Genomic DNA, 23,871 nt, shown 5'->3' with positions numbered 1-23,871 from the left:
AATAGACACTGCATCAAACTCAGCAGGCAGTCTAAGGAAGTCTGTGGGGTGTAACTCATGTTGTGCACTCCCTCCTTGAACAATATTTAGCTGCTTAACTCTCAATAGTTAATCTGTGTAAGTTACAGCAATTTATGCCTGATCCTGGGCTCAGTAAAGACAGTGGCAAAACTCTGGACTGCAATGGAAAAAGGATATGCTAATGTGGCTCATCCCTGAATCTGACATGTTGTCTTTAAAATTGTTAGTTATTCAAATAATGGTCAAATTAAGACAGCCTTGTAGCCAGAGTATAATTAACATTTGGGTTATATAGTAACAGGATTTTTGCTTGTGTTGGAGATTTGCTTCAAGTTTAGAACCAACACTAGCTTATGCTGAACATACTTATCAGATACGTCTCCAAATGTACAATTCATTGAGATACAACAGTCGCCATTGAAACTTTCACAATTACGCCTTTGTAAATGGCATTCCTCTGTAGTGATTATAGGGAAAACTGCAGACACATTGTATTGCTTTCTAGGATCTTTGTATAGATACTAGTAGCAACCATTGTTTGTCTCCATAAGTGATTACTTAGGATGTAATTTTAGGGACATGCATTTGAAAATTAAGCTCTCCCTGTTAGGGCTCAAAAGGTTTGAACTGGTCCATTTTCAAGGTATCTTGTCTGAACCTCCTTGAGAAACAATTTGCTAAGGTAGTAAGAAGACTGTTGATCCACTTTGTGCATCTAATGTGCACTCTCTCCCACCACACTGAACCAGGAATGCCATAAATAGATTTAAATTTCACCTGTAACTTCCCTGAAATCAGTTTTTCCTTTTCTTTTTCCTTCCCTCATCGTACCCTGTTCTGCTCCGTTGATGGGATGTGGTTCAGATGGTTGGTCTTAGGTGCCCATCCATTCTTCCTGAGGGACCGATATCAACAATGAAGAGTAATCCTATTAAGAGATCTTGTTGGAGATAATTGTGGGATGGGGAAAAGGAAAACAGGGACAGAGTTGGGAGATTTAAGGTGTCACTACTGAGGTCTCTATTCTCCATCAAATTGGAATCTCAAGGAGAGCAGCTCTTGGGATAAGCCAAGATACAATCATTTCTTGTGTCTGTTAGTGCCGGCCAGTCCTGTTCTTTGATTGCCTATCATTATGTGCATATTAGACAGAGAGAATGGAGTCCTTTCTACCCTATTTCCAGTCGAGGGGGTCCCTAGCGGCACATGACAGACCAGATGCACTCATGCGAGAGCATTTTTTATTATGGGAATTATCACAGCACCTAGTAGGCCCTTGTCATGGCCCAGCTGCTGTACAAACATGGCACAGAGAAGAAGGATGGCTCTGCCCCAGGGATCCTAGCAGCATTCCTACTTGGTTTGGAACTTCCCCACAGCTGGTTGGTAGTCAGGGATTTGGAAGAGCCCATTACAGAGAGAAAGGCCAGAATGCAAACTTCAGGCCTAGATCAGAACAATTCCAAAGCTGAAGAAGGTTGGGATTTTGATTCAGACTTACTATCGCTGTCTGCTATAGATAGAGCACTTTGAAGGGGTTACTCATTTTTAACTTAACGAATCCAATCAAAGACTAGACACGGACTGTTTACTACTGCCTTTCTGCGTACTACTGCCTTTCTCCCTTAGGGTTGTAAAAATCTGGTCTACATTTCAAACATGCTTCACTTTCTTTGGTATGTGAGGGCTGACCTCTTTCATCCCCCCGAGGAAGTGGAAAGGAAGTCTTAGAAATCGCTTGTGGCCAACTTAGTGCATCTTCCTGGTGGATTTCCTGTATAAACAGCTTCATAGTTACGAGTTACCCTATTGCTTTTCACTGGGAACGGTGCGAGAGAGAGAGAGAGAGAGATCATCTAAGCTTGACACTGGCATTTCCCAGGCACCCAGAATGTGAAACATATTTTTTAAAAATCTGTCCAGGAAGAGCCCAGTGAGTGGAATGTCAGAAATGCTTTCAGAATTAGCTTTTTTCCCAAGCTGGAATAAAAAAGCCAGTGCCGAGAGGAAGAGTGGCATTCAAGGGATGGGAACTGTTCTTCCTGTGTCCATCTAAGGTGTTCATCTGGGAGAGCCCCATGTGAAATGTTCCATAGCGCAGGAAAGTTACATAATGTTTACAGCTTCCTAGTGAAGTCTACAACTTACCCAGCTGTCTTTGCATCCTGAGACTTGTAGCAAAATACCTTCCCACCAATGTACATCCAAACTCTGCTGCTGCTCAAGAGAGAGTGAGTGAGTGAGCACTAAATAAGCCTCTGGCCTGCAGCTGTGATTTCTAGCTATTTTATTATTTGTATGGGACTAACATAAAGAGGCCCCGGATGAGAGGCACTGTGTATGGATAAGTGGCTCAAGCCGTAGACTCTCCTGCTTTTAGCTCCAGTGTCAGCCAAAACAGAGGCCTATGCGCTGTCCCAAGTTGGAGCATGAAAAGCAAGGCTGGCGCCGGGGAGGTGAGGACAGAGATGGCGGTGGCTGCTGAAGGACCACGAGGACAGGAGTACTAACTAACCCATGTGCATGTGCACACTTATACACACGGTGACAAATAGACACATCCACTAATATCCCCTTAATATCACTCCACCCCGCAACTAAGGGCCTATTGTGTTCAAAAACCCCAATCCAAGGGGTAAACCAAAAGCGCCAGTAATATTTAGAAACTATTCCTACTACATGGAGAAACCTCCCCCAGAACTGTCACAGTTCTTGCTCCTCCTGCCTTAAAACATGCCCAGGAGTGTGATGCTTTCTGAAGTCGAGTAGTCTAATGAGCAGAGACATCTGGAGCACACCACTTCTCCTGGGGGGTCCTATGTTCTGGACTGGTGCCCGGCCTCCTTTGATGGCAAAGCTGGACATCAGAGAGACAAGGGTCCATCACACTGAGACTGTTGCCATCCTGGGTACAGGAAGTAGCTGACTGTGCTTGTGTCTAACATAGTTTGTTCTGCGTTTCTCCAGTCTACGCTCTTCTGTTAAATCTCTGGGCTCTCGTCGACTCTCGCTGAATGAAGCCCCAGGGCCACGATCAACAAGAAGGATCCATGTCTACTCTTTCAACTTGGATGCCGCACACCTCTTCGTGTCACAGGCGCAGCTTTATACACGGCTGACCTTGCTGAATGATTTATCCAAGTCTGCCTGGGGGGGTTAAGCGCCTTGCTCCCGAACAGCAGCTTCAGACACTGCTGTGCTGTAGGCAGTGAGTTCAAGGATTGCTTGGCTTCTTACTGCAAACTCATTGAGAGACTAATTGAGAGTGGAGTAAGTAACTGAAGACTGTGAAATCACACTAATTCCCGCGCCAGGGCGAGAAATGGCTCCCACTGAAGTATTCTGTACAAGCAGGTCTCTGAAAGCTTGTTGGCAGGGGAAGATGTTGCAGGGTATATGAGTGGGAGGCAGATTACGTCTGCTGTAAGAAATACATCTGCTCAGAAATAGTGTCAGGCCATAATGGGCCGGGTCTCCGTCTGACAAGTGTGAGGGTCCACTTCCTAAGATGGGCCGGCAGATATAACGCATGTCCTTGTGACCACGGTGCTCTATGGCGAGTGAGCTGGGGGTGCTTGTACAGCCATGCAGCCTTCTGAACGCCAGGCTTTGAAGGGCTCTCTCTATGCGATCCTGCTCTTGAAATCTGTGCTAACTGGGAAGAGATGGCCATGTCTGAGACGTCCCTTCATTAGCCTCGTGGTACCACTTCCAGGTCTCACCTTAGAATCTAACTGTCAAGTGCACCGGCAGGTAAAGGCGCATAGGGGGTGTGGGTGGGGGTTCACCCAGCTTTTTTAATTGAATTCCAAGCCCTTTAACCAGCCAGATCTGCAGCCACTAATCATACTGCTGTAACCTAGCAGAAATTGTGTATTGAAGGGGGTGGTGGTAAGTGTTGCAATGCTCTGAGAATCTGCAGCTGCTCCCATAAAGTCTCATACATAACATTCTGGAATGGGTGCAAGTTACACCTGAACTTAATGCTGCCAGGCATAAAAATTACAATTGAATCGCTGAATATCCCAGGCTTCCAACTGAGCTGCTGCCAGTCCTGCTGCCATATTAGATAAAGCTCTGACTCTTGCTGCAATCAATAATCTGTGTTGTGTTAAATGAGAGCAGAGAACTTCAGGGCAGCAGGGCTCTTGGGTCCTGTCCCTTACTCGGCAAGTGATTCGCATGTGATTTCTGAGTAAGTCACTGCAGCTTTCTGTGCCTTGTCCTACTCGTGCGATGCCTTATCGGAAAAGGCGGTGTTAAGAGAGTTAATAAATCCATGCCTCCAATCAGTGTTCAGATCCCTGCATTAAAAGTACTGTAGAAGTGCAATGAATAAATATTATCCCTCAACTCGGTTCTCTAAATCTACCTGCACATCGTCACGTATAATAATCAATGTGCCTATTAGTAACCATGAGCAGTGTTGAAATAGGAAAAGAGCCAACAAAACAGTGAAACAGGAAAACAGCCAAAAAATATTGTCCATAAATATTCATTCAGGTTCATTGATTTTCGTTAACCCTGTCTTTGCCCTTTCGTGGTCAATTTCTGCAAACATTTGGTCACTCCAGATATGGTAAGGGGGTCCCCAAAATAAAATTTTACAATTGAGTGCTCTACGGTTGAGCAAAAGCAAATTTTGAAATGTCTAGTTGATAATGGCATTTGCAGTCTATATATTTAGTAATAAATCCAATCCAAGTAGGGCTCAAAACCAATCAATGACAAAACTACAAGTGTATGGATTGCCGTTGCACACATCAAAACATTCACCATGGACAGAGCAGAATTCTTTGCAGGAGGAATTTGCAGATAATTGTGAATAATTAATTAGTTCAAGGATTCACAAATTGGAAAAGCAAAATCAGATGAATAATTCAGAAGGAATGTTCACTCAACTGATGCGTGGAGAACTACGAAGTCAGCAAGCTGTAATGTGCCTTTAAATAGTTCTAGCAAAGGGAATCTTTAAACGGCATACATTTTCTGTCCTTCACCAAAGTAATTAAAGGGTTATTGGATTCATCTCTTTTCCAGGGAAGCATTTTCCTTTGCTGATGCGGCCTTTTTAATGGCCATGTTAGCCATTAGTATCCCAGTGAGCAGGGGGGAATGATCACAGTTTCTCCAAAGCATTTCAGGCAGTAAAACAGGGCTGGTGGATTATTTTACAGGTTATAGTCATTTTACCAACTGCCTTCCTATCCATCCACCACCCCAAGCAATTAATACACACAATGAAAATAGGAAACAAGATGGGAGGGGATGGGCCTTTCAGGGGTAGTTTCCCAGGAGTGTGAGAGAGAATCAAAGGTGTTAGGCAGACTAATTGCATCAATACATCTGCCTGACAAGGTATTACGGTAAAGAGTATGTGATGACCCTTTAAAATTGCCAGTGGGAAATCTTTTACTTACTGCACCATAAAAACAGAAATCTGTGTCCCCGCAGCCTTGGCTCTGCAATCTAATTTGCTGAGTTGGACAAATGGATGGGCAAAACCATTCATCTCACAATGGAGGTGTGGCCCAGTTGATGCTCCTGGACTGTGCTCTGGATCCTGTTCCTGTTGAAGTCACTGGCAATATGACCATTGACTTTGGTGGACATTCATGTGTGAGTGCTCCTGTGGGGTTAACCCGGGGCAGAAAGAAAGGGAGGGCCAGTGCTGCCGGGATATCCAGGAAGACACCATGCTAGGCATGTTCACATTCCAGATCTCTTGCACAGGATGGAGGCAGGTAACGAAGAAGTGGCCAACCAGCTCCTTTCTGGGTTCGCTGTCTCAGACAGTTGCTATGTCTACCCTACAGAGTTTTTTCAGAAAAACAGCTGTTTTTCCGAAAAAACTCGTGGAGCGTCCACACCTCAAGCGCGTTTTTGCACAAAAAAATCGAAAGAACAGAGGGGTTTTTCCGGCATAGGTATTCCTCATTCTGCGACGAAGAGCACCTTTTAGTGAAAGAGCTCTTTCGCAAAAAGGAGTGTGTGGACAGGGAAGATGAGTTTTTTGTGAGGAAAGAGGAAAAAGCCGAGGTGCCCTGGTGACCATTCTGTGCATAGCAATCAGAGCTTACTTTCGAGAGAGCGTCCATGCTGTCTGGACTCTCTCTTTCACAAAAGCGCATCACTTTTTCGATGCGCTTTTGCAGTGTGGATGCACTCTTGTGCAAGAAGATTTTGCAGAAGATCTCTTTCGATACAAGCTTCTTGCACAAGAAGCCTGCAGTCTAGACGTAGCCTGAAAGACAACAGAGATGGATAAAAGGAGAATTTTTCTCCCTTGTGCTCATCCAACTTGCCAGGTTATAACATTTTAATGGCTTGATCCTGTTCCTATTGAAGTCGAAAGCTGACCTCACAATGACTTAAAATCAGTTAGCCTTTCTGAACCTTGAGTTTCTCACCTGTAAAACAGGGCTAATGCCATTTAACTGCTATAGCGAGGGGACGTGAGCCTTAAGTCAATATCTGTGAAATGAACCATAAAACCTTTCTCTTCCCAGCTCGGGTTTTGTTTTAGAAATGAATGGCTTGTCTGTGCTATTTCTCTTGCATGAACCAAGAACCCATAGGCTTCTGAAAAGAAATACAAAGAGAGTGAGACTGGATTGGTTGTGATAGGAAGTGAATATTTTTTAATCCCCACCTTAAATCCATGTACCTACTTAAATATTCAGTATCAGACGGCAACAAAAATGTCTTTCCTCTCTTCATTTTACTCTGCCCAGGAATCCCTCTCGTTCCAGACTGCACCTAATATTTCAGCTCTCTGGGGGTAAACTACACTGCACATTTATTTCGGAATAAACTATTCTGGAATAGTTATTGCAAAATATTTTATTTGGAAATAGCACGTCAACTCTGCAAGGAAACCTCAAAATGAGTCCGAGGCAGGCTTCCCTAATGTAGACGTGCTATCTCGAATTAGAGCCCCAGAAGGAATAACTTAGAATGGCCCTGGTGAGGGGCTATTTCAAAACAGCAGCAGCGGAGTGTCTACACACGGCTTATTTCGAAATAGCGATTTTGGAAGAGGCGTTATTCCTCGTAGAATGAGGTTTACAGAAGTCGGAATAAATCGTCGGTTATTTTGAAATTATTTTGAAATTATTTCAAAATAACGGAATTGCTGTGTAGATGCTCACGTAGTTATTTCGGAATAACTTTGCTGTGTAGACACACCCTGAGAAACCTCAGACAGACATCAGAGAACTATTTCCCAATCCTCTCTCCCTCTAAATGTGGAATTTCACCCTCAAAATGACACCTTTTCCAGAATGGGCCGTGTTCACTCCTGGACCGGTGTGAAGTCTGGTATCTTATGGCCCTGTCTGCAGACCTACAAGTGAGAGGGTTGGGATAGAGGGACTGGGGAGCTGAAAAGAGGGTACAAAGCTCTTGCTTCTAGCTCTTGAAGGCCCTGAGAGGCCCAGCTTTAAAGCTGTAATATTATCTACAGAGAAAGCTATATTAGGTAGTTGGAAGAGTATTTTAATTAATTTAATTATATTTTTCTCTCCCTCTGAGCCTGGTACAGCTGGAGACATAGAAAGTTAGGAAGCTTGGTCTAAAGGTGGAGGTAGACAAAAAATCATCCCAATCACTTCTTAATGAAGCAACCCTAAAATAGTATTTCTGTGCTATCTGCAGCCCGTGGCGTGGAATACATACATAAAAGTGTTAACGGTCTCATTTGAGAGATTCTACCCAGGCTTGCAAAAACTTCCATCACTGCACATGCACATGTGTGTTTCACAAGCTCTGTGTGCCTAGAGTGGTACTTTAAAAAGTGTTAATTGTCTTAAATAATGAACTAGATATGTGCAGTCAGTAAGCATAGAAAAGTGAAGTGCCGCACTGCAGAGCCTGAGCGAGCTGGACTTTGTTAAAATTGAGCAGGAGAGGGGTTTTGTTGGTGCCTGACTTACACTTTTGGCTGGCAGCACTGGCAAAACTATGCTTTTCTCCAACAACGCCTCATGGGGGCAAGCAATATTCCACTCTGAAATGCTTTAACTCTGTGAGAAAAGCCAGACGTTGAAGTGACGTCCCAAGGGTGTGGTTATTCCATAATGCTACGGCTGCAGCCCATTTTCCAAAATGTGTCTCCATAGCATTATAGAATGGCAGGGTATGGCTTTTGGAAATTGTGTCATGCTGTTACGGACGCTTCACTTGCTAGCCCTAAAGTTTGCATGTTCAAATCCAGCAATCCCTCCCAGACTCCTGTGTGCTCCCGGTTACTAAGAATGGCCACAAATGCCCATGGGAGTGCGTGGAACGACAGCCACCTTTCAGCACTTGGACTGCTTCAAAACGTTAAGACAATCAGTTTTTAAATCGGCAACGTACACTCTGCTGGGAAGGAAGCCCTGTCTCTCTGCCAGCGTTCATTGTGTTGCAAGAAGAATTAGCGCACAGCATGGCTCTTTTGCGGGAGAGCTTTCACTTGTGATGGTGCTTGGGAAATGTATGGCTGCTGCTTAAAAGGGCTTGAAACCAGTCACTGCTGCTGTCCTGCCAAAGACCAATTTGGAAAATTTTCTTTCTCCTGAACTGTCTATTGCTGCCAGGTTCTCAAACAGAAGAAAACTGGTCCACGAGCCTCCAAAGCCTCCATTCCGGAGGTGCCTGATGGAGGACTGGGATAGACAGGGTGGTTCTGAAAAGGCTTGCCAAAAGGAGTGTGTTTGCACTGATCAGTTGATCCCTAGATGGATGTGTCCAATTGCCCAACATTTTGGCCATTAAAGCACGTCCTATGAAATAGAAAGTACAATTGTACCGAGGGATGGAATTTCCATAATTTCACTGTAAATGATACCCTCTCCAACCCTGCAAGTACACACACCACTCCCCCTGCCTTCAGTGGCGGGTTGTAAGCACACTTGCAGTCAGAATTTGGGCACATGTCTGGAAAAATATACCGATGTTAGTCATGTCCTGTGGGAGTCTGGGATTTCACATTTGCAAACCTAATTCAGAGGCAATTCAAGTAGTTCATTGACTGTAACATACATGTGGTTGGAACACTTGCATGAAATGTTCACATAGAGCTAAGGCCTGAACACCCCTTCAGAAGTTTTTACTCCGTCCTGCTGCAGGCAAAGCTTCCATTGAGTCCAATGGGAATTCAGGTTAAGAAAGAACTTGTGAATTTAGCCTGGTAAGGTGCCCATTGGATTTCAACAGCGTGTGACTCAGACTCCCGGCCTAACTCTTAGACAAAATGTTGCTGATCATAGCTTGTTGATGTGGCTTCTTTTGTGAGCAATTTCAGTCGGACGAGTATGAAACTGACCAATGCCCGTCTACTTGCCTATTGCTTTCCACATATGAGCATTGGCCAAAGGTGGCACTAGATGCTTGTTGATTTCACTGCGGGTTGCAGGTGCTCGGTATGATGTAGGCCCTGGCATAAATGATGACAGTGGTTGGTTTTATTATACACACCTACTGTATGTGTCAGTATAGTTATGGCACACACCAGTGGGGGAGGGAGGATGAGCGTATGATCTGCCACATCCATAGGTGCTGGAACAGTTTTTATAGTGAGGATCCTCAAAGCCATTGAACCAAACTGTAAACCCTGTATATCATGGAAACCACTTCAAACCAGGGCTTTCTCCGTTAACGTCTGCATTTTAAGTTCTAATAGTACCCACGGACTGAGAGCTATCATTTGAATTCATACTTTTTCACTTGAATTCAATCTATGCACGCTTCGTAATCTTTACAAATTTCACTTAACCTCACAATAGTGTTGTTAGTGCAAAAATAAAATTTAAAAAAATTCAGAAGTGGGCAGCATGAGCAGAGCAAATCCAGCGTGAGAGTCCGGAAGAGCAGCAGTTTTTCACAGCCCTGTAAAAACGTACCCTGCCTCCCCTCAGAGTCCCCACGCTTGCAAAATGATGGTGCCGGCTTTGCCTCAGTAATTCACATGCCTATATCATTGTGTCTATACAGCACCCCTAACTACTCTGAGTGAGATCTGTTCAGCTACCAACCCACAAAGACTGCCTTGTGCTGGAGGAGAAGGCAGTTGCCCTGGCTATCTGCTAAGGTGTGGGAGAGGGAGAGCTACAGACCTTTGGCTAAGCTTTCCCTTGGCGGGCAAACAACCACTGGCACAGAGAAGGAAGGAAGGAATCAGGCTGAGTGGACAAGCTAAGGTGCAGAAGATAGCAGGAAAATTCCCATTTCCCGGAAGTTAAAAGGATGCTCAGAGATGTGTTGAGCGTACTGGCAAAGTGATGTGTTAAGAGGCCATTCAGTGTAGTAATCACAGGACCCTGTAAATAACTAATGACAGTGCTTGATTGATGAACGTGCCCATGTATAGAGACTCTTCCCCCCCCCCGCCCCCGGCGGCCTAGACAGGCAAATGCTCCCACAGATGTGTTCAGCTGCAGGATTTCTTTTAATGTGTGTGGGTAACTACACCAAAGCAGATACCTGGCACTTAGCCTTCAGGAATGGCAAACTAATGGAGTCTACATACAAAGAGACCCCAAATGATTTAACATGAGGGGGTAGGCGGAAGTCAAATCAGTCTGCGAGTTTCTAAGCAACCTCTGCATTTTTCACTTTGTGGAGGGTTTTTCCTCCCTCCCCCGCACCTCCAGCTTTTCTTCTTTTTTTTTTTTTTTTAACTGCCTCTTAGCTAGACTCAAAATATGTCATCTGTTAAGGACAAGGGCCAACAAAGGAAAGGAAGTGGTTTCCAAGCAACAGGAACTACACTACCGTTCTCCAAATTGATTGTAGCCCTCTGACTCAAACATCCGTTTATTCCTCCATTCTCCAGCATGGCAGTTCTCTGCATGTTCCCTCAGTGATCAGAGAACTGGACACCTACAGCGTAATTTTAGTGCAAAAGGCACATTGGTAATGATCTCATAGCAATAGGCACATGGAAATACAGTCTCTGAGGCCCACAGGCCTCCATGGTTTAAAGAACAGCACAGGAATGGGCGCACTATCACCGTTCCAGTCATGGCCTGACGGTGGGTGACTGGGATTTGACAACTCGGTGCTTTACTAGCAGTGCTGCAGTCAGAATGGACGTTGCTTCCAAATTTCAGATCCCCTCCAGCCTTGTGGTGTCCTGGAGGTGCCTTTTGGCAGACTGGGAGCTCCCACATTGCATGACGTTTGTTGGAAGTCTTGCCACCAAATACGACAATCTAAGGGATGGCACCAGAGCCAGTGCTGAACAGATCTCAGGAGGTCATGGGGTGAGGTGAAAATAATCTCTGGAAACCCAGTTTGAACCAATATGTGTGAGCCTCCCACACGGGTGGCGTCTCTCAATATATTTACAATAAGAGGCAGGTACCTTAATTACGCCCCCCTCTAGGTCCTGAAGGAGCTGTGGTAACTGGCCCTGTGGGCTAAACACAATCATGCGACTGCAATGTCTGTCATACACGGAACAGTGCATAGTGGGTGGAATTACAGTGAATGGTTTTAACCAAAATCTCTTCCCACACTTGCCCATCTGCTTGGAGGGGAAAAACCTGGCTGTGGAGGGCCTGCGTTCTTACTGTGCCATATCCCAGCCTACAGCTCAATTGCGCACTGTGTGCAGGGCTATTTCCTTTGCCTGCATTAGAGCATCCCCAGGGCTGCTGTTGTCCCTAAGGAGCCAACGTTACAGCCATAGATTTGGACATCTACTCTTTACACTGATATGCCACGACAGCACGGGCCTGGCGCAGGGCAGGGGTTCCCAAACGGAGGCACTATGATCTCTCGGGGTACGCCAGACATCGCTGGTGATACGCAGGAGAAGTTATGTAACGACGGGTTGTATTTGTTGCATTTTTATAACAGGATAGTTAGCCGGATCTTTACAGCTCTGTGGGAATTTGTTTTACAAAAGATGGAAGTTCATTTACTTCAAGATGGACCAGTGAGAAGACAGATAGCAGAGATGCTGACAGACAGAGCCCTCACTTCCACTCGCTGTACAATGTGAGGCCAGTTCAGAGAAATGGTAGCACAGATTACAATCAAATAAACTAGCTAGCCAGCCCCTGCATCCACACATCCACTCCCAAATCATATTATAAATGCTATAGAATTCCCAACCCAACAACCACGTAATGTGAAAGGAACAGCAGTTTTGCATTCGTTGGCTGGATCTCTTGTGAATGTGAGCTCCCAACACAAACAATTGTGATTTCAGGGGCTCATTAGCCAGCAATGTATCAAGGCTGGTGATTGCTGATGTTCTAATATATGCTGTATATGTACGGTGAAGGCATTTTGGTCACTGGGTTGGTGTTTTTCTCAGAGCTATGGATGTCCTGAAAGGGTGATGTTTGCTCATCTTTTTTCAGCACTCGTTTTGTTTTATTTTCCTCACACGTCCAGGCGCAAAGGCCCTTGGCATGTCTGTGGCGCAAGATAGCACAGTGACTAGCCCTTGCTGTTTTCTCCTGGGCACTATTGCTCAGTCAGGCATGAAACACCTGCAGGCTCATCACCTTGGGCTGTGGCAGCGCCCAGTCCCATAAGCTCGTCTGCCTCTAACCCTGGGCCGCTTACAGGCTTCTCAGACCAATCCTAGGGTCCTGCCCTCAGAGTCCACCAATAATGGCCAGAGTAACGAGCTGAGTGGCTCGGTTTTCACAGAGCTGGGGTTACTGGGCATGTCTGACGAGCAGGCCCGAGGTGGTTTTGCTCACGCTCTTTGGCAAACAAGAGCTCTGAACTCAGCTAGCTTTCTGACCGTTGCCTTCTTCTTTTCCAGTTACTATGACGAGCTCACCAATTGCACCCACCTGATAGCCAATAAACTCAATTGCTATTGGCCGAACCAGCTGGTGGATGAGTTCTTCATCGCCATTCACAAGCACTATTTCAAAAACTGCTCCCTCTTTGGGAGGTCTCTACGCGACCCGCCTTACAACATTCTCTACCCCTTCCTCGTGCTCCCTGTCCTCAGCACCCTGCTCATGACGGCGCTGGTGGTATGGCGCAGCAAGCGGAGCGAGGGCATCATATAAGCTTCCTAAATCCACAGAGACCTGCCTTCCCATGGATGGATCCTTCTGTCACATTCGGGGAGCCCTTGCAGAATCAGCAGCGCTTTGGAAGCCGCCAAACAAGATGGCGTCGGAAACATGGAGGAAGATGTGCACAGCTCTGACGTCTCACGCTGCCCTGAGCAGAGAGGTTGCTTCCTCTGTATACAGTTCCTCCGGGTAACCAGGCCCAGCTGGCATGCTTTGGACTAAAGTCGCTTTTCAGTAATTACTACCCTCTACAACTGCAGCACTTCTCGCAAACCAATTATGCGGTCATTCTAAAGTCATTTATGAGACAATTAATTGAAAAAATATAATATATGTCAAGATTAGCATTTATACACTTAGCCAGTAATCAGCCATGGGATGGATCAGTGAAGGACCCTTCTGTACACATAATCTAGTTATTATAATTTATTTCTTGCAACATTTTGGCTTGACTGCTTCTGACGTCTATCATTGTTCATTAAAGGAACCCTTTGCCAAACCGCTGTTGTCAGTTTTTGCTTGTAATGTCCTGAAATATTGTAGCACTGCCTAGTTACACAGAGGCCTGACTTTTTGTGGTCAAAGGAGATATTTGCCAGTTATTTCTCTCACAGTGCCCTAGAATCTTAGACCTGTAGAAAAGCAGATCTGTATGGGACTCTGAGAGGTCATCAAATCCAGTCCCCAGCACGGAGGCAGGGCGGAGTGAACCTAAATCAGGTGTAGGCAATAATTTTTGATGAGGGGGCTGCTCTAAGAATTTGGAAGTGGGCAAGGACTTACTCTTCCATGACATTAATGGAGGAAGTGCTGGGTCTGGGAAGGGGGTTGGGTGCAGAAAGGACCTTGCGGTAAGGGATTGGGTACAGGAGGGGGTGTGGGATCTGGGCAGGAGTTTGGGTGAAGGAGGCAGTTGTGACTTGGGACAGGAGGTTGGGGTGCAGGATCTGGGAGGAGGTGTGGGTACAAACATAGTAAGAGATGGCCCCTGCCCCGGAGCACCTACAATCTCAGGCCAGCGGTGGACCAGCATGAGGCAAAAGTGCTGCAGAGTGAGGGGAAATGGAAACATCCTTCCATTGGAAACTGAGGCACAGATAGATTTTTTTGAGAGACTTACTAAGGGAGTTTGGGGCAAAGCTAAGAACTGAATGCAGCCTGAAGTGCAGTGTGGGGCCATCACCCCAATCCCATTCTTCCTTCTTTGTGGACCCGTCAGGAGGAAAGGTGCCATACTCACATTAGCACGAATAATTTTCATCAAATTTGTTCCACTCTAGATACCTATTCATAAGAGTTCCGAGTGTCTCCAAGATTTCGGCAGACAGTGTTACAGACACACACACACTCTTGCTCTCCCTTCTGTCACAAGCACAAAGCTGCTGTCAGAGAAAGCATCGCATTGCATAGTCCCCTAACATCGTAAGCATCCAGCTTGGGTTGGACTGGGGGCAGGCACAGAGCAGTCCTGTTTTCCAATCACTTCTTCCGAGAGTGGTCGTGTACAAATATGCAGCTCCACTCCTGTACTAGCCCTCCATGGCTACGTCTACACCACAGCGTTAATTCCGAATCACTGCCCTTATTCCAAAACACCATAGCCCGCGTCAACACACAAGCCGTTATTTCAACTTAATGTCGAAATAATGTCGAGCTGAAGGACTTCTTACTCCGATTCCTGTAACCCTCATTTCACAAGGAGTAAGGGGAGTCGGAGGAAGAGTGCTCTTTCTCGGACTTCCTGCTGTGTGGACAGCGCCAGCGCCGAAGCTATTTCGACTTCAGCTACGCAATTGATGTAGCTCAAGTTGCGTCGCTTATTTCGGCTTTAGTCCTGCCATGTAAACGCGTCCCATGTGGCTGTTACAATGAGCTCTGTGTTTCCTTTAGGCCGCTAGCTTCCAGCCCTGTCCCTCACATTCCCTGCACTCGACACCTCTTCTCCCATGAAAACACTGTTTAGTTCCAGGCCTGCTCCCCTTGCAGGACAAGGGGTGTGTGGAGGGTGAGAGGAAGGGGGCACAGAGAGAAGTTGCTGATGGTTTTGTTCTTAGTAGAGTAAATCCCTTAGAGCAGGGTTGACAGCCGTTTGCCGGCTGATCGGCATTCTTCCATTGGTGCATTGCTCGACCGTACGAGATGCATGGAAGGTGCTCAGGAAGTGATACGCTACAAAGATAATGCAGTTTGAACACGTTTGTGCTCTTTTCATATTGCATGAGGCGTGCAGAATACTTTTTAAATCCTCATGCGCCAGATCTCCTCGTCCTTCGGTCCAGGCTCATGACCCCAGACCTGAGAATGGGAAATGTAGACTTTGTTCTGGACTAGAGAAGCATGACAGCGTTTACACGGGCTTTGCATCTTTTCCAGGATTCGGTTGTAAGGAATACGTGTGCTGCCAAAGAGGTGAGATGGGAGAGAAGTGCTGAGAAGCAGTTTTGTTGTTTAGCAGAGCCGGGGGGGGATTCATGAAGCAAAAACTTCCTTGGAAAAGGGAACTTTTCCACCCCAAGGAGCCTAGATTTGGATGAGAACAAACCCTGGTTGCATGGTGGGAGATGCAGGAATTTACACAGCCACTCACAGGGGCTCCCGGAGACAGCAGCACACACGGTTCTAACTCGGTGGTGTCCAACGCGCTAGCCACGTGTGGCTGTTTGGCCACTTGAGTGTAGCCAGTTCTCTGGAGATAGTGGCTATTGCTTCAGAATGGGCTGGACACCATGGTTCTAATGACACGATTCACGCCCAGTGCTGTGAAACATAAACATTGCCAACTACGGGCGCATAAAGTGACGTTCCTAGGCCCGGCTCCTGGTATATTAGTGCCTAACTCCCACTGAAATCCGTGCCTAACTCCCATTGTCACCTACCTTGGAGGTGGGCTGGTGACAGACTTCGCCAGGCCCTAGGCAGTGTAGGGTGCGGGGAAGCAGCTCGGGGCCTGCTGGTAGGGGTGGGGCCTCAGGCACTAGGGGTAAGCCTAGGGCAGCCAAACTTAGCGCTACCCGCACCGCACCACATGGGGCTCAGGCTGCTGCAGTGTCCTCTGAAATCACTGGACCCCGGCACCTGCCCCTCTGTCCCCCTCCTGCCCCCCTGGGGAGTGGCCCTGCCTCTGAGGAGCCAAGCTGTTAGCCGGCTTCTCAAAAGGGATGAGCACCAGCATTCAGCCCCACACGACAGGGCCTAAGCACCAGCGACCTCACTTGAGAGCGGGTCGTTGACTTGGGGGTGTGTAAAACCCAGCCTGGCAGTGACAGGGTTACAGGGAGCAGTGTGTGTGTGTGTGTGTGCGTGCGTGCTTGGCAGTTACAGGGTTACAGGGAGCAGTGTGTGTGTGTGTGTGTGTGTGTGTGCGCGCGCGTGCTTGGCAGTTACAGGGTTACAGGGAGCGCGTGCGTGCGCGCGCGTGTGTGTGTGTGCGCGGGTGCCTGGCAATGACAGGGTTACAGGGAGGGGTGTGTGTGTGTGTGTGTGTGTGTGTGTGTGTGTGTGTGTGTGCCTGGCAAGGACAGAGTTACAGGGAGCAGTGGGTGTGGGTGTGCCTGGCAGTGACAGGGTTACAGGGGTGTGTGTGTGTGTGTGTGTGTGTGCCTGGCAAGGACAGAGTTACAGGGAGCAGTGGGTGTGGGTGTGCCTGGCAGTGACAGGGTTACAGGGGTGTGTGTGTGTGTGTGTGTGTGTGTGGCAATGACAGAGTTACAGGGAGGGGTGTGGGTGTGTGTGTGTGTGTGTGTGTGTATGGCAATGACAGGGTTACAGGGAGGTGTGTGTGTGTGTGTGTGTGTGGCAATGACAGGGTTACAGGGAGGTGTGTGTGTATGGCAATGACAGGGTTACAGGGAGGTGTGTGTGTGTGTGTGTGTGTGGCAATGACAGGGTTACAGGGAGGTGTGTGTGTGTGGCAATGACAGAGTTATAGGGAGGTGTGTGTGTGTGTTTGTGTGGCAATGACAGGGTTACAGGGAGGTGTGTGTGTGTGTGTGTGGCAATGACAGTTACAGGGAGGTGTGTGCGTGTGTGTAATCAGCCCCTGCTGTGGCACCTGGGCTAGGACACAGGTAATTGCGGATTAGACCCAGCTGGGAGAAGCCAGTGGGTGGTGCCTGAGGAAGGCAGAGTGCAGCTCCAGGAGATATGGGGGGTGCTGGCCTTTGGCAGGGGAAGCCATGCCCTGGGATGGGGCCAACAGGAGGCCTGGGAGAATTCAAAGTGCAGGGCAGAAGCCCTGAGCGTGGAGCAGCCAGGCCTGTAGAGAGAGGCCGAGTTCTGGCCCAAACTGCGGAGGAGTCGGGCCTTGTTACCCCACGAGGGGCAGGAGCTGGCTGGAGGGCCACGGCGGTGCCCAGGCCACCGGAGGAGCGGCGTGAGGCAGAAGGCGGCTGTGCGGGCCTGGCCAGGAGACGGCCTCTGGGATGGTGAGTCTGACCTGTTTGGATGCCTGTGGTGTCTAAGCGCTCTTCAGAATTGTATTCCTGGCTCCTGAAATCCCAGGTCTAGGGGTGGCTGTGCGGGCGCAGCTGGGAGGGAAGCAGCCCTGCACACACAGGGACCTCCAGGTGTTTAGCAAGTGTAAGTGGGGGAATGGTCCCGCTATTGTGGGGAACTTTCCTGGCTTCTATACACCCCGGTGAAATGAACCAGCGAAAGGATCTGAGTCCCCGCTCCCACTTCCTTTACCCCACGGCTCCCTGATCCTGAGGGCTCCCCCTCCGCTCTCCTGAGTAGCAGAGCCCTTGAAACCCCAACAAGGCTGGGCCCAGGTTTCCTGGGGCTTAATTCCTGACCTTGTAGTCACTAGGGGCAGGAGTTAGGGTGTCCCCACTCCGAGGTGCTCTCTTTACACTGCAGGCCTTCTTAGCCCAGTGATCACTTCATAAGGTTCAAAGCAAATACAATTTATTAAACAACAACTGATTAAAGAGAAAAGAATAAGACAAAATGAGCATGGTTAAATGAGAACACACAGCCCTGCTCTGTAGCACAGGGACATAGAAACAGCAGTCTGCAGAGTGTAAGGACAGTCCACAGTCTCTTTCCTAGAGGCCCTGGATATGCTGCAGGGGGGGCTACAGGCTGGACACGCTAGCTCTGGTAGTGACCACACAGTCTCAAGCTCGAAGTGGCCAGACCCCTCTCCCAGTCCAGAGCCTTTCCCCACACTTTGCTGGTCCCAGGTGCTCACCACATCCAGCTGCAGGCTGTGCTGCTTGGCCAGTTCCAGCTCCTTGTGTTGCTTCTCTGTTCCTTTTGGCTCTCTGAGCACTGCCAGTCTGCTGCTCAACACAGGGCCTGCGCTCCTTGAGTTGTGTATGCCTGGCTCTGCTGCTGCAAAAACTGCCCCTCAGCACAGCTTGCTCCTCTTAGCAGTCTCTCAGCTCTCTGTTCCTTTGGCAGGACTTCTTCTGCACACAGCTTGCTCTGCTCTCTCAGCTCTCTCCTTGCTCAGAGAGACCCAGAACAATCCCTGCTCACAGGGAGGACGGGGCCTGGCCTCTCACTGGCCTGTCCAACCTGTCAATCAGGCTGAGCTGGAGTGTTGGCTGCTTTCCATCGTCTCTGGGGTCAGTCAGTCTCATGAACTCTTCCCCTTCAGATACTCCCACAGAGTTTTAGTAAGGGGTAACAGTCCCCTTACACAAGGCTCAGTGACTGACGGCCCTGTACATTCAAAGCTGTGTACAAAACCTCCTTTACCTGTGCTCTCTGGAGACACTGGGCAAGAATGGCTAGCCTGCCCTGCGGAGGAACCGGGTCAAATGCCTTTGAATGATGGCTTTGGCTGGGGAGGAGACGGGTGCTTCCCCCTGGGGCAATGAGCACAGACAAGTGCTGGGTAATAGCCCCTGGCCTCTCGCAGGGGGGTCCTCTGCACTGGAGAGTCCTGCACTTAAGTCTCTGCCATCTGCTTGCACAGTCCAAACATTCAAACTTTGCTGGGTCTTTCCTGCGTGGCCTAGCCCATGTGGGTTCCTTACTGGCTCCTGCAGGAGGGAGACTGAAATCCGGCCCCACGTCCATAGACTCCTGGTTCTACTAAGGCAAGCAGCGGATTGTAAATGTGAGTAACTTCTGATCGGCTTGAAGCATTAGCTCCTGAACTCTGCCTCGTGGGGAGGGGGGATCAGAAATCAGCTAGCGCTCGCTCGGCGCAGCTGGTTCATCCCGAGCCTTTTCTCAACACGCACACACCGCCTTGGGCGCTAGTCACCCGTGTGCCCGGTGCTTATGTTGGGAACATAATGGCATCCTAGGCCTGGGGGTGGCCTGCCACTCGGGGGAGCACCCCAGACCAGGGTTCCCACTTACCTGGCAAGCAGGGGTGCCCCACAATGCTTTGCCGCTGTTCCCAGCCTGGATTCCTCACTAACAGCGGAACAGCTCACAGGCCCCAGGGCGCTGACTTGTTTAGCTTTTGCTGAGTGTGTGTGTGTGGGGGGGGGGGTAGGGTTACCAGGTAGGCCCCCCCCCAAAAAACGGACACACTTGATCATGAGTAGGTGGGAGGGGGCTGGCAGGGGGAAGCTGGGAGGAAGGGGAGGCGGGAAGCAGAGCTGGGGGGCGGTGCAGGGGGGCTGGCCGGGGAAGATCAGGAGGGGAAGTGGGGGAGAACCGGCTGGCCATGAAGGGAGGGGGGTGAGCAAATCCGCTGGTGCACAGTGGAACTGACCCAGGCACTTGCAGATCCCGGTGCACTGCCTGACACACGAGCAAGGAGGAGGCTTCCCTTCCTCTTTACACTCAACCAGCTGAGGGCTCCCGGTGACAATCGCGGCCCCACCTCCCAGCTGGGACTCCCAGCCGCTCCCCCCGTCCACGCCAAGCTTCTGTCCGGTGCGCAGCCGGAAAAATCAGAAAATACCGGACATTGCACATTACACATTGCACATGTCCGGTATTGTCTGATTTTTTTTACTAGACAGAGCGTGCAAATACCAGACTGTCCAGTACAATACCGGACACCTGGCAACCCTGGGGGGTGGGTGGGTGGGTGTGTGTGTGTGTGTGTGTGTGAGAGAGAGGGGGTCTGCCAGTGGGGGGGGGCAGCTGTTTTCAGCATATTTGTACATTTCTTTCATACTGCAGCTATTGAATATGTCGCTCATTGGTTCCTAGTGAGTAGGGCAGCTTGGGGGGAGGAGGCAGAGAGGAGTGGGCAGGGGGGTGGCAGAAAGGAGCAGGTGCCGGTGTCTCCCCCACTTTTAGGGAGTTTCCAGTGCTCCCACCCAGCGCCCCCAAACGCAAGGCTCACATGCCCTCATGCCTGTGGCTTGGAGTGCTGAGCACTAGGGCTGTTAACTAACCCTCATCTGTGTGACCGCTGGAATTTACACATGGAGAGGGAGGACAGGTGGGAGCCGGTGCTCCCGGGGAGCTGGCTTAAAAGCCGGCTCCTGCCTGCCCTACTCCCTGTTGCCTCTGATAAGGAGGCAGCAGCACTGTGGTGGTGGGGAGGTGGCTGTGCAGGACCGATCCACGAGGGGAGCCAGCTTGAAAGCTACCTGCTGCGTGAACCGGCTCCCACCTGCCTCCCATCCCCTGTGCTACCGCCTCTGTGGGATGCAGCAAGGTGGGGGTGGGGGGACAGGTGGCTCCATGGAGCTGGCATGCAGAGAGCTGACTTAAAAGCCAGCTTCCCACGTGTACTGGCTCCCGCCTGCCCCCTTACCCCTCCCGCTGCTGCCTCTGTGAGAGGTGGAGGCAGGTGAATCCGTGGGAGCCGGCATGCATGCGGAGCCGGCTTAAAAGCCAGTTTCCCATGGGTACCAGCTCCCGTTTCCCCCACTTGCTGCCACTGACAGAGAGGCAGCGGGGGGAGGGGGGGGGAGGGATCATTTTTTGGTGGGTGTTTAAGCCCCAGAGCGCCCACAGAGTCGGTGTCTAAGTTCAGGTCACATCCTGAGTGTCTATAGCCACAGCCTTGGTCCTATCAACCGATACCGGCTGCTGGCTTCCGACAGCCTTGGTTACACCTCAGAGGTGTCCCCAGCACATGCCCAGTACCAGATCCCCCCCCCCCCAAAACATCTGTTCTGCATTCTCCTGGACAGTCCAGGCCTGTTGCCCCTCTAAGGGGGTCGGTGCAGAACGGTTGCTGCCCTTGGTGGAGTTACCCACACGGCACGAGACCGGATTAGCTTTGAGGAGAGAATTCCAAGTTTAGTTAACTACCAAGAGAGGGACTAAGGGAGTCCAGGTGTAAGACGTGAAAGACAGAGAGTGCCACAAGAAAGAGATTCCTTGAGCTAAACATAACCAAGGCGAAGCCCCTTCCCACGCTTCTAGTAATGTTGCTGACAAAACTCAAGCGTGGATCTGCTCCCAAATCCAACAGCTGTTACTTTTGTCATGAGAGGTGAAGCATTGGGGGGGGGGGGGGGGGGCACAACCCCCAAGTGACATGGGCCGGAGGAACAAGGGGCTGGCCAGCAGCCAGTGGGGAATCTAGTGGGGAGGCGGGTCTGGTGCCCACAGCAGGGGTCTCTCCCCCTGCTGCTGCTGCCAGGCGGGGGGGTGGGGAGAAGTGGAACAAGGCAGCCCCAGCTTGCTCTGCTCCTTCAGCCGAGTCGGCCGTGAGAGGGGCTGGGATGTCCATGACTCACTTTTGCGGATACGGACGTGGATACAGATAGAAATGTTGTATCCGCGCAGGGCTCTAGAAATAAGCCGTCTTCTGAGATCTACAGCCTCCAAACATGGTAACAGCTTAGGGATGTAATAGTGTAGTCGATTAACCGATCAGCAGTTAATACTATAGATGACACACGGCGCCCCCCCCACCCCCCGCGAGTACATTTTTTAGCAGGCTGGCCAGCAGCCTGGCTCGCACTAGGTCTGGGACCTACCCCCGCTGCAGCTCTGCATTTAAAGTGCATTAGGAGGCAGGCAGGCAGGCAGCCTGGCTCGGTTCCGACTTGTGCCAGGTCCGGGAGCTCAGACCCTCCACCCCGGACGGGCTGCCCCAAGGAGCAGCTGGTCCATGAGGGGACAGGCAGCTGGTCTGCGAGGGGAGCTGGTTTTTAAACCAGCTCCCCTTATGGACTTGCTCCTACTCAGCACCCTGTGGAGGGGCAGGGGGCTCCTCGGGAGTGGGGCTGGAGTGCACTGGCTGCTAGCCCCACCCCTGGGGCTATAGATCAGTTGGGAAAGCACTAAGAATTCATGAGGTTAATCGACTATTGAATTAACCGATATTGAACATCCCTAGTCCAGATGGGATAAACAAAGGAGAAGCTGTTTTTTTGGGTTCGTCGTTTTCCCAAACGCTCCGCGCAGTATTGTACTCCTGGCCAGAGACAAATCGCGTTCAGTTCACAGCCCCACCCCTGGAGATTGCAGCTGCTTGGCCCCTCCACTTTTCCATGTTGGCCCTGCTCTGCCTCCTCCCCAGGTCCCTTTTTCTACCCTACGACTGTGCAGATCGTCCCCCCACCCCATTCATATCTAGAGCACCTTCATAGGGAGGCTGTGCGTGGCGGAGGTGCCTGCCTCTCTGCTCCCTAAGACCAGGGCAGCTGGAGTTTGCATCCTGCCCTTGGGGTCTCGGTGCGTGCCCTCCCCTTGGGACTTTCCGGCGCCTCCCTGACCTGCTGTGTGTGGGAAATGGCTGCGTTCAATCCCAGGCTGCACGCCTCGGCGGGTGCAGGGCGTCGAACCGCCTGGCTGGGGACAGGGCCCTCGATCTCTTAACATCTCCCCCACCCCCCCCCCATGCCATCAGCTGGCTCCCTTCTTCACTCCTGAAGCTCTTGGCGCATCCTGGGGTGCGGCTGCCGGGGAAGCCCCTGAGAGCAGGAGCCTGTGGCTGGCTGAAGGGACTGGAGAGTAAGTCTCACCCGCTCAGCGCAATAGAGGGGCATGTCACCGGGCGGGGCTCACCGCTCAGGCGCCTCCTGCTGGTTGCTGCGGGGAACTGGTTCTCATTCAGAGCGGCCCCTTTGGGCGGTGGCTCGCCCCTCTGTGCTCCACACACCAGACCCGTGTCGCTTCCAGACCACGGTGTCCTCCCTCCGGCCGTGCCCACCACTGGGTTCCTCGCCCCCTTCCTGGGGCTAGCAACCGTCCTTCGTCTAGCGCCTGCCGCCATGGCCAGCTGCAGCCTCACCTCTAGGGGCCACAGCTCAGTGGTGGCTAGACACAGTGCAGGGGGGACCCAGGCCCCCCCACTACTCCGACATCTGCCTTGTCCTGCCTCCTCTGCTCCCCTTCACTGCCCCTTGTTCCCTGGGCCCCTCTGCACCCTCCTGGCCCTTGTCGCAAGGCCGCAGCCTGGCAGGGATCAGGCGGCAGCCTCCCTCTCCAGCCCCTCCCCAGCTCTGCTCTCCCAAAGGTGCTTCTCCAGGAGCCGGGTCCTGCACCTCCCTTGGCCACGGCCTAACTGTCTACTCTCTGCTGGGCAGCTCCTTATATACCAGGCTGCCTCAGCAATCCACCCTCTGGTTGGCTCTTTCAAAGACTCTCCCGATTGGCCAGGGCTCTGTGCAGGCTCCCTCCTGCCTGCTTTAACCCCTTCCCGGCCAGTGTGGGGCAGCTGCCCCACCACAGGGTCCAATTCCTTTTGAGCATGTGGCCTTTATTGGCCAAACCCCGTGCCAGTCGGTTCGAATTCGGTACTCGCCTTCTCCAGCCTGTAAGCTTCTCGGTTCCTACAAACCCGAGACTCAGCCCAGCTCTGATCCCCGGCCTGTAACCAAAAGGAGCCCCAAATGGCCTAATAATAGTCTTCCGGCTTTCCGCGCCGCTAACCCCACTCCGTTGGAACATGCCGCATTAGAGCTGCAGGCCCTTACAGATGCAATGGAACGGACAGATG

The 23,871-nt window shown here is 50.4% G+C and overlaps 1 protein-coding gene across 1 annotated transcript in view; it reads left to right on the top strand.

Moving 5' to 3' along the window:
• RAMP1 (receptor activity modifying protein 1) overlaps positions 1 to 13,551 on the top strand; it is a 77,250-nt gene extending 63,699 nt beyond the window's left edge. Inside the window, exon 3 of the mRNA XM_006127409.4 lies at positions 12,788 to 13,551. Within this exon, the coding sequence (XP_006127471.1) occupies positions 12,788 to 13,043 (256 nt within the window). The 3' untranslated portion in view covers positions 13,044 to 13,551. The remainder of the gene's footprint in view (positions 1 to 12,787) is intronic.
• The last annotated feature ends 10,320 nt before the right edge of the window (positions 13,552 to 23,871 follow it).

The sequence above is a fragment of the Pelodiscus sinensis genome, chromosome 7, assembly GCF_049634645.1.
Source record: "Pelodiscus sinensis isolate JC-2024 chromosome 7, ASM4963464v1, whole genome shotgun sequence".
Classification (NCBI taxonomy): Eukaryota; Metazoa; Chordata; order Testudines; family Trionychidae; genus Pelodiscus; species Pelodiscus sinensis.
The sequence above is the reverse complement of the archived record's forward strand: the minus strand, read 5'-3'. Positions and strand labels throughout refer to the sequence as shown.